Source organism: Scardinius erythrophthalmus, assembly GCF_964197995.2.
Source record: "Scardinius erythrophthalmus genome assembly, chromosome: 6".
Classification (NCBI taxonomy): Eukaryota; Metazoa; Chordata; class Actinopteri; order Cypriniformes; family Leuciscidae; genus Scardinius; species Scardinius erythrophthalmus.
In genome coordinates this window covers 5392055-5402368 of record NC_138226.1, presented here as the reverse complement: position 1 = coordinate 5402368, position 10314 = coordinate 5392055, and the positions used below count along the sequence as shown (strand labels likewise).

Below are 10314 nucleotides of genomic sequence, written 5' to 3'. Positions count from 1 at the left end.
GTGTTTGGGAGTGACGCGTTAGTAGGAATCCAACAGATGTCTAAGAGTTTTAAATAATCATATAGGTGTGTGTCATTACTTTTGTTTTGCATGTGCCGTCATTTGTACGACTCTCAAAAATGAGTTTATGGTTCTGTGACTCATTCATGTTGTACTTAATCCACGTCCGGATTAAATTGAAAAGTTCAGCCAAAAATGAAAATTCGGTCATTATTCATGCTGTCTATATGGAGTAGTATTATAAAATGTATGATTTTTTTGTTCTTTTTGGTGCTTGGAAGACTATAAAGGGTCATTGAAGTAGGAAATAAGTTTAATTTGACATTTTTGTTTCAGAAAATAACAGAACACTAGTTTGGATCAACATGAAGGTGAGTAAATCATGATAAAAATGTAAAAAACATAACGTATTAACATTTTGTTGCCTTAAAGGTCAGCAAACAACAGCTGCTGTGAAGCTAGAGAGCAATTATCAGCGCTTCTGGTCATTTGTGAAGTAGTTGAGCTCCTTTAACACATTTTGAACCCGACTTTGTCAAACCCGAGCTAAAAACAGAATGTGATGGTTTGATCAAGCCACTGCTATCAAAACCATTTAAACAGGTTTTGGAAAATGGTTTAAACAAAAAACTATTTCCGCTCACATTCTCTCATACTTTTATTACAACACAACAGCAAAATTAGCATGTAAAGTTCATTTCTAATATACAAATATACATACTGTATATAATTTTCTATTTCTATGCATACATTCATATATTATACAAAAGTAACTTATTTTTTTTTCTTAACTTACACTTGGTTGAAATATGATTTGTAAACATATCAGATAGCAAATAAATGCTCTGAAAATAAATGCAAATTTTGCTAATTACAAAATTCTTGATGTTGGATGTAAACAATGTATCAAACTATGCAATGCCAAAATACATAACTGTACAGAGGGCTTGAGCATTTTAACCCATGACTTCCCAGAGTCCCTGTAGTGTGAATCCATCCTTCAGTTTCTCTATAGCCAGACCCAGCTCTTCAGAAAACACCGGCTCACGATCGTGTTGCTTAAGGAGAGGAAAGAAATACGTCATTTAAAAGGATAGATATAGACATACAGATGGATAGATAGATAGACAGACAATAGATTTACCTTATTTCCATCTGCAAAATAAGCCTTGAGATGAAAAAGAGATAAAAATCAGTGATTATATATGTAATAAAAGCTTAGATAAAAGAACATTTCCAATGTCAGAATCATCAGACCTCTGTGTAAACATTGTTGATACCTGGCAACAAAAGTCTGTGTTGGATGGACATTGTGAGTCGTGGCTTAAGCCGTCAGCTATTTTCAGCATTTGAGACACACACACACACACACTATGTGGTGAAAGCAGAGCGTCGTTATCTCTGAGAGTAGCATATGAGGTAAAACTCACGGTAAAAGCATCGGTGTGCTCATCCGGCTCAATCTCCACGTCATCAGGCGGCTGCTCTACGGTCAGCTCCTCCAGAGGCTGAGGCTGAGAAGAAAGCTCATTTATTTGTATATTATTTATGGGCCATTTGCCTTTGATTTACAGAAAAGTGGAGGCATAGGTAACAGAGATGCACCTCGGCTAATGGTGTTTTAGATACAACACAAAACGGAGAGCACCCGTTAGAAGTATAGACTACCAATACAGTTTAAAACAACTGTTTTCAATATTATCACACATTTCACTATACATGAACACAAATATTTGTTACTACCTTTTCTTCCATCTCATATTCCACTCCAAAAATGGGGTTTGCAGAGTACACTTTGTGTAAGGAGTTGATTTCCTTCACTGCATCTTGTAACTTGTCCATTGGATCGATCTTGAAACCCAGCACATATCCTCCTGTCTGAGAGATGAAAGAAAGAAAATTCACAAAATGTTGCCTTCAATTTCACACCAGGATATTAAATCCAAATGAACAACAGTTCCAATGTATGGGGTCAGTAAGTGTTTTTGGAAAGAAGTTTCTAGGCTGCATTTTATTTATTACAGTAAAAACAGTAGTATTGTGAAATATTACAATTAAAAAGTTTTTTATTATAATATATTTTAAAATGTAATTTATTCCTGTGATCAAAGCTGAATTTCCAGCACCATTACTCCAGTCTTCAGTGTCACATGATCCTGCAGAAATCATTCTAATAAGATGATTTGCTGCTCTTTTCTTATTATTATCAATGTTGAAAAAAGTTGTGCTGTTTAATATTTTTGTGGAAAACATGATACCTATTTTTCAGGATTATTTGATGAATAGAAAGTTCAAAATAACAGCATTTATATGAAATAGAAATCTTGTAACATTATAAATATCACTCATCAATGTAACGCATCCTTGCTAAATAAATGCATTTTTTTATGCAAAATTTTGAACAATAGTGCACAAATACCTTCTTTTATTCTTTACTAAATCAAATAATAATGATAATTTTAAGAATAATTATGCATTAAATAAAATGTAGGTGTTTTTTCTGGAGATCTGGATCCTGGTCCACACTTACCTGTTGAGAGCTCTCAATCACAAGAGCTAGTCCAAACTTAGAGTCTCTAATCCTTATGGAGCGCTTCAAACAAAGGGATGAGAAATGAAAGCATGTTTTTTTATAAATACAACTCATTACTGAGGGCTCATTCTTTGACTTTTTTGAAGCAGAAGAAACACTCACAATTTGCAGATAGGGAATGCTGACATTGAAGCTCTCGTTCATGTTGGCATGCCACACTATCCTCACGTTAGTAATGAAAAACGTTCCAAGATTACCCTGAAACACAAGGCGAAGCTTAGTTGCTCTCCTCTCGTGTGAATTACACTTCCTTCCCTCGCGAGTCAAAATGACCCGACGCATTAAAATTACACCTCTTCAAAAAAAAATTAAAAATAATAATAATTGGTCCAGAACGCTTATATCATTTCATTCTCATAATATTTTTTCTTTTTTTTTAAATGCAATTTTTCTGGGAGATTTTTTTGTTATTTATTATTTTATTTACCTCTAAATTACTCAATTTTAACAATAATGAAATTTTAACAATAAAAATAAGCACATTCTACACATTCTTTCACTTAAATACAAAATAACTGCAAATAAAATAAAACATTCAGTTAAAAAAATCATGCATTGGGTGTCTCTGCTGACCTTTTGAGGAAAGAAAATATTAACATGGCATTTCATGACTATTGCTACTAGATGGCCTAAAAGCTCTACATGGAGCAAATGAGCATTTGATCTTTAAAAAAAAAAAAAAAAAAGATCAAAAAGATCTTTCCTATTTTCCCATTCATTCCTATGGGGGTCAAATTGACCCATGAGGAAAGGATTTATTACTATTTTTATTACATCCACAAAATCACCTTGAATTTAGTAATTTTTGGTGCATATTCCAATTTCAAGTGTGACAAAACTGACCTCTCCAATGAACACTCAACTTTTAAGAAAAATGAGGAAAGTATAAAGGTTAAGGTCACAACAACAGGCTTTAAATTCCTACTAAAACAATAAATAGTAATATTGTAAATCCACTGTAAATACCTGATCACTAGAAAGGTTCCAGACTCCATTAATCTTGTCATACACCTGCTCTTGTGGCAGAAGCCTCAGCTGCTTATTCTGAATAAGAGCTCCTCTAAGCTTCAGATCCCGATACATTTTGGAAGTCTCATAAGCTCTGCAAGAAAAAGAAATGATTAGTTTAATAACTATTCTATATACCTTATTGTATCTAATACTTTACATGTCCTAGTGATATTATTTGGATCAACTAAACAAATAAAAGTAAATGTATAAATGTATTCTATTAACATTCCAATATTTCAACATGATCATTTTTGCTCCATTTTATTTTTAGCTATTTGTCCAATGTTTTATTTTGTTCAAAACTGCATTTCCTTTTATTGACACTTTCCTATAATAATATTTCTTCTATTATTATAAAAAGGTGACCATTTATATATATATAATTTTTTTTATTTATTTTTTTACATTTATATACATATATACTGTACATTTATACTAAATCCAACCAATCATTTATCTTTTGTGGTATCTTTTGTGTGCTGTGTTAAATATAGCTTGTCGCTCTTTAATCTTACAATACATACTCATGACTACATCTTATTACATTTTTAAATGACTAAAACATATTTTGTTCTAACTCCTGTTCAAAATACTTTTGAACTGTTTACATTAAAATTTGAGGTATTTAAAGGGATAGTTCACTTTGAAATTAAATTTTGGTGTGTTTTAGCTTACCTCAAGGGCATCCAAGATGTAGGTGTCTTTGTTTCCGCAGTAGTTTCAATTTTGATATTTTTAGGTCAAACCGTTCTTGTCATTTCATGCAGGTCTATGGTCACTGTCTCAAAGAGCATGCACAGAGAAGTCCAAATGAAACAATTCCCCATCGTAAGTACACACTGATTGGCCTAAGACACGAAACGAGCGGTTTGTGTGAGAAAACTAACAGTTTTTATATCGTTTTTACCTCTACACAACCACGTCCGAGTGATCTGAGGGCGCGCGCGCGCTTCCTGGAGTGTGACGTGTGCATGCGTTCTGACTTAGTCTGCACAAGCGCCGGAAAGCGTCGGAAGTGATCTCTCGTGCGTTTTATCAGTAAAAACGATATAAATACTGTTCGTTTTCTCACACAAACCGCTCGTTTCGTGTCTTAGGCCATCAATGTGTACTTACGATGGGGAATTGTTTCATTTGGACTCTGTGCATGCTCTTTGAGACAGTGACCATAGACCTGCATTATATGACTGACAGACAAGAATGGTTTGACCTAAAAATATCAAAATTGAAACTACTGCGGAAACAAAGACACCTACATCTTGGATGCCCTTGAGGTAAGCTAAAACATACCAAAATTTAATTTCAAATTGAACTATCCCTTTAATATTATGCAATTCACAGAATAAATTTCTAGATTAAAGTGTTTTCTAGATTAAACTCCAGACCTCGCTATGCTGTAGATTTAAAGATTAGTCCATTAATTAACAAAAACAAAGCCAATATGCCAACTCAAAAAACAAAAAACAAAGAAAACTGTCACTCATCTTGTCATTATGTATAACACAAGTACCTGTGAACAGCAATGACAGATGTAAACAGTCTTGGACTTCCTGGAACCACGTTCGTGAATATGAACTCAAATCTAGTGTTATTAGATTTGGTTAATATGTAAAGCGCTTCGGTCTGACCTCTCAGTTTCTGGAAAAAAAGGGGGAATTTGACATCATCTATATGGGCTATTAAAAAAGTGCTTCATACTGTATGTGAAGGAACATGAAGGAAGACGACTCACTGAATTCGCTGTCCTCGTGGTGATATTAATAATACAGTTGTATCCCACAGCTGTTAATAAACACAAAAGACAGAATGTGTCAGATAATGATTGACGGTTCTGCCATCAACTGATAGTAAACATCCCTCTGATGCACAAATGATTAAATCTCAAATTTATTTTTTACTTAAAAACAAGAAAACAATCATTCAAAATGATGTTTTTGAGAGGGCTACACCTGTCCCGTTAAATAAAAGATAAGAGTTTTAGATCTTTTCATTGTAGTAATTAACCATAATTATATTCTGTTCAATAGAGGGCGACAAAGGCCCAACAGAGATTGTTATTGAATATTACTCAAATACTTACACAAGTTGACTCTTGGCAGTGCCAACGAATGCCAGATTATCCTCAAATTGGTCACCAGGAGTCTTCCTATATGAAGACAAAACAAGACGTGACATTACAATAACCAAAACAATATACAATATAAACAAGACAATTAATGATATTTTATATGACAATAATCTAATAAAAAACCAATCGCAAGTTATTAGGATGAAATGGCCACATTTAATCACCTCTATCGCCATTATTTCCCTTTGTGTCCTCGATGGAATCCAGGCAGTCGATGAGCGCTTCACCCGGCCTGGTTTTCATCTGCCTTAAAACAAACAAAAAAATCACTTGCTGTTGTCCGAGAGGAAAATAAAACACTAACCTAAGCTTAGTCCCGGACTAAAATGCATGTTTGAGCTGTTTTAAATGAAAGCAACTTGCACTGACATATCTTAAAATCTGCCATTGTTTTGTCACAAGATGCACATCAGTAAAAGGGACTTTTACTTAAATATCCTAATCCTAATGAAACTTTGGTCTAATCCTGGCTTAATCTAAACCCTGTCTGTGAAACCAGGGTTATTTTACAGTAAGTACAGATACACTCCCATGATTTTATAAAGACTGATCATTGAAAAGTGGATGCTTGTATAAAGCATTTTTTCTAGGAAGAGCCTTTGCACCATATTTTGCATATGTAATGAAAATAAAGTGTAAAACAGAATCAAATTAAAATGTAAAAAAGTGTGACAATCCTGAAGGCATGATTACATGCTTTATATGTATTATATATTTTTATATGCATTTTTATATTTATTTATTTATATGTTATAATCGTACATAATTGTATTATTTCAGTATTTATACTGAATATATATTTATATATATATATATATATATATATATATATATATATATATATATATATATATATATATATATATATATATATTGTGTGCTTTTGTCATTTTTTTGTTTTGTTTTTAATAGTAACGTACTATTTAGGATTAATTTATTTTAGTTATTTATTTCCAGATTCCCGAATTATTACAGTATTTCCCATTTTAGTGTTTCAACTTGAACTTATTTCAGTTAGTTGCCAAGACAACATTTCTAATTTTCGTTTAGTTTGTTTTTCATCTAATAATCATAAACATTTTCTCAGCTTTATTTAAATTAACACAAATGTTTTTAATAGTTTTAGTGAACATTTACAATAATAACCCTGGTGAACACCTTATAGATCTGAATGTTTAAAATCTGTAAAGACACTTTATCACTTTTAAATTCATTGACTGACTCAAATTCATGAATGATTAATGTAAACAAACATGAATTGCATCTGTTAATGTATCTGATTTAATGAATTCATGTCATTAGCTTCTCAGCTAGCAGATTAGCGCGAGGACTTACTGCGGAGTGATGTCAAATCTCACGTCTCTGTCCTCCCAGAGTGCGTCTAACACTGACGCCATGATCAGTTTTTATAAGCGAATAAAATCAAAGTAAATATGTTTTTCCTCTGATAAGAACTGAAACCCTCTCACTCGCTCCGTAAGAGGATTTAGCACTGAGCAAAGCGTCTTCACGTCACCACGGTAACATCAGTGAGTACGTCGGGCCGCGAGGGACAAACTTCGAAGATCTCAAAGTAGATCTATTCAGTTTTAGAGGGCTTCGGAGTCCAAATGTATGGAAGCTTGTTCCCGCCACAGAATAAAACATTTTAAAAGATAATTGCGACTTTTTATCTCACAATTGCGAATTAACATCTCGCAATTCTGACTTTATTTCTCAGAATTGCGTGAAGTCGCAATTGCGTGTAATAAAGTCAGAATTGCGAGATATAAAGTCAGAATTGCGAGATAAAGTCAGAATTGCGTGAAATAAAGTCGCAATTACGTGTTATAAAGTCAGAATTCTGACTTTTTTCTCGCAATTGCGACTTTATATCACGCAATTCTGACATCTTTTCTCAGAATTGTGAGATATAAAAATTGTGAGATATAAAGTCCAATTGTAAGGAAAAAAAGACACTTTTTTTAACCTCAGAATAGTTTATATCTCACAATTCTGACTTAATAACACGCAATTGCGACTCATCATGCAATTCTGACTATATCTCCCAATTGTGACTTTATTTCTCAGAATTGCGACTTTAGTTCTCGCAATTGCGACTTTATTTCTCAGAATTGCGACTTTATATCTCACAATTCTGAGAAAAAAAGTCACAATTCTGACTTGATATATCGCAATTGTGAGAAAAAAAGTCAGAATTGTGAGATAAAAAGTCTCAATTATTATTAATTTATTATTCAGTGGCGGAAACAAACTTCCATACTATTGAACTCAACCATTCCTTTATTACTATATATGAATACTCTTATATGCTTATACATATTATAGTATATACTAGCTATATTAAGCTGTCAGGATTGATATGTTTAAATCAGCTATCTACAAAGCTAGATTATTATATGATCGGTAATAAATTAAATTATAGTTACTCGTGAATTATTTTGGTTACAGATGTTCAGTAACAAGCACAAAGTTAGACATCATTATTAAACAAAACATTTTATTCAAGAATTCCACAAAAGAATACCTTAAAATATATAATTCGCATAAAACAGTCAAAATGTCCACATATTTCAGACAACAGTTAGAACAGGGTTGGTTCATAAAAAAAAAGAAATAAAATTATTTTGAATACAAAATTCAGGATTGCAAAACTAATTTGTCTGAATAACACTATAAAGCCACTGTGACACATGAAAAATAATATATACAAAATGTTTTCGTTTTTGAAAATTGTAATTGCATTTACATTATACAACTTAGTGACTTGACTGCTTGATATTCTTTTACCCTCTACAAAATGACAATATCCCTATAAAACCCTCAAGACATCATTTATGATGTTTCTGCAACCTGCTAAATCTGCTAAAAACCTGCCTGTGTCTTTACTCAAGTCTCAAGTTGTAGCCTATATCATTTTTAAATAAAACAAAACATACATATACACAATCAATTCCCAGTGAAGGTTGTAAATAATATTTCTGCATGTCACAACTGTCACATGTAGAGCAGTGCACAGATTCTCAGTGGATACCAAGACAAATAAGAAATGTCTGTTGTGCTTATAAATGAATATGGAAGCTTCACACTAACACCCGTGTTTCACTTTAGGCACATGTAAGACTTTTGTTCATCTTCAGAACACAAATGAAGAGCTTTTTGATTAAATCAAAATCAATTTCTGTCCTTCCATTGACAGCTACGCAACTACCACTTTGACGCTTCAGAAAGTTCATAAAGAGATTGTAAAACTAATCCATATGAGTTGAGCGGTTTAGTCCAAATTTTCTGAAGAGACTCGATCGCTTTATATGATGAACAGATTTAATTTAGGCTTTAGCGAACATAAACAGAAGCTCAATTATACATGCAAACCTCATTAGTTCTTGCTGAAGCTCAAACGTGATGCGTAACACGAGAATGAACCTCATTGGTTCCCGCAAGTCACGCGGACATGCTTGAACTTCAGTTTACCACCACAACTGATGTGTGAGTTGATAAATGTTTATAAATGAATAAATTAAATCTGTTAATCATATAAATGGATCGAGTCTCGTCAGAAATATGGACTTAACCGCTCAATCCATGTGGATTTAGTTTAACGATCTCTTTATGAACTTTTTGAAGCATCAAAGTGTCAGCTGTGATGCTGTCAATGGAGGGACAGAAATCTCTCAGATTTCATCATTTGTGTTCTGAAGATGAACGAAAGTCTTACGGGTCTGGAACGACATGAGGGCGAGTAATTAATGACGAGATTTTAATTGTTTGGTTGAAATAACCCTTAAAAAACGAAAAACAAAACATTTTCCGGCAATCCATGCTTTCACTGTTATACGGTAGGGGGCGCTATTGCGAGTATTGAAAGAGTACAGAATCTCCGGATCCAAAAACAAGCTAAAGCAGAAACAGCCGAGCCAAAGTTAATGTGATCATCAAACATACAACAGCACATAAATGAAAACTACCTAATGTTACTGAATGAAATGTCGACCCAGGAAGAGGTACAGGACTGTGATGCTTTGGGAGTGTCGATGGACTCGATCTATGTTTGATTATCCGATCCAGAAGTAACGTTAGTCTTTAACAAAAATGCGATTTTCTCAGCTTTTACTTCAATTTTATTTATTTTTTATTTATTTTTTTTGGTTAAACTTACTCATTATTCAAGTGTTGATAAAAAACGGATAAAGCTAGAATAATTTTGTTTTGTTTTGTTTGTTTGTTAGTTTTCAAATAAGAGGCTCTGTTCATTCTTTTAATATATTGTAGGTTCAGATATTCTTACAAACAAAATATTCTGGAGGCCATGAAAGCTTTTTTGAAAAATGATCAAAGATGATGGTGTTGGCTAGCAACTTTTTAAAAATAAAAATCGCTGGCGGGAAAGAGTTCAAGTTGGGGAACATTTTTATGATATAAAAAGAAGTGAGCGAAGTGGGCATCTGTCATTGAGGTACATCATCATCATCATCATCATCATCATCATCATCATCACCAGCATAAAGTTCATCTATTGAGGTTGAGTGTAGGATGACCGAAGTAGATCTCCATCCAGTTTAGCCAGCTGTAAAAACAAAGG

The 10314-nt window shown here is 33.1% G+C and overlaps 2 protein-coding genes across 2 annotated transcripts in view; both read right to left on the bottom strand.

The window, feature by feature from the left end:
* Positions 1 to 302: 302 nt before the first annotated feature.
* On the bottom strand, positions 303 to 7317 carry bbs5 (Bardet-Biedl syndrome 5). Its single transcript, XM_081367929.1, has 12 exons — positions 7068 to 7317; positions 5897 to 5979; positions 5685 to 5750; positions 5337 to 5386; positions 5115 to 5242; positions 3560 to 3695; positions 2696 to 2791; positions 2531 to 2593; positions 1744 to 1878; positions 1431 to 1514; positions 1145 to 1168; positions 303 to 1058 (listed from the first exon to the last, which is right to left on the bottom strand). Exons 1-12 carry the CDS (start codon positions 7127 to 7129, stop codon positions 957 to 959), a joined length of 1029 nt encoding a protein of 342 aa, XP_081224055.1. The 5' UTR covers positions 7130 to 7317; the 3' UTR covers positions 303 to 956.
* Positions 7318 to 8213: 896 nt separating this feature from the next.
* Positions 8214 to 10314, bottom strand: part of col28a2a (collagen, type XXVIII, alpha 2a) — a 39961-nt gene continuing 37860 nt past the window's right edge. The window contains exon 36 of the mRNA XM_081368619.1: positions 8214 to 10299. Coding sequence (XP_081224745.1) covers positions 10292 to 10299 — 8 coding nt within the window. The 3' untranslated portion in view covers positions 8214 to 10291. The remainder of the gene's footprint in view (positions 10300 to 10314) is intronic.

Bases quoted from the DNA above. Each gene is read 5' to 3' on its own strand.
- bbs5 (XM_081367929.1), bottom strand. From the start codon at position 7,129: ATGGCGTCAGTGTTAGACGCACTCTGGGAGGACAGAGACGTGAGATTT. The intron at 5,387-5,684 runs GTAAGTATTTGA...GTTTATTAACAG, and splicing joins ACTGCCAAGAGTCAACTTGT to CTGTGGGATACAACTGTATT. The intron at 1,059-1,144 runs GTAAATCTATTG...CCTCTCCTTAAG, and splicing joins ATTTTGCAGATGGAAATAAG to CAACACGATCGTGAGCCGGT.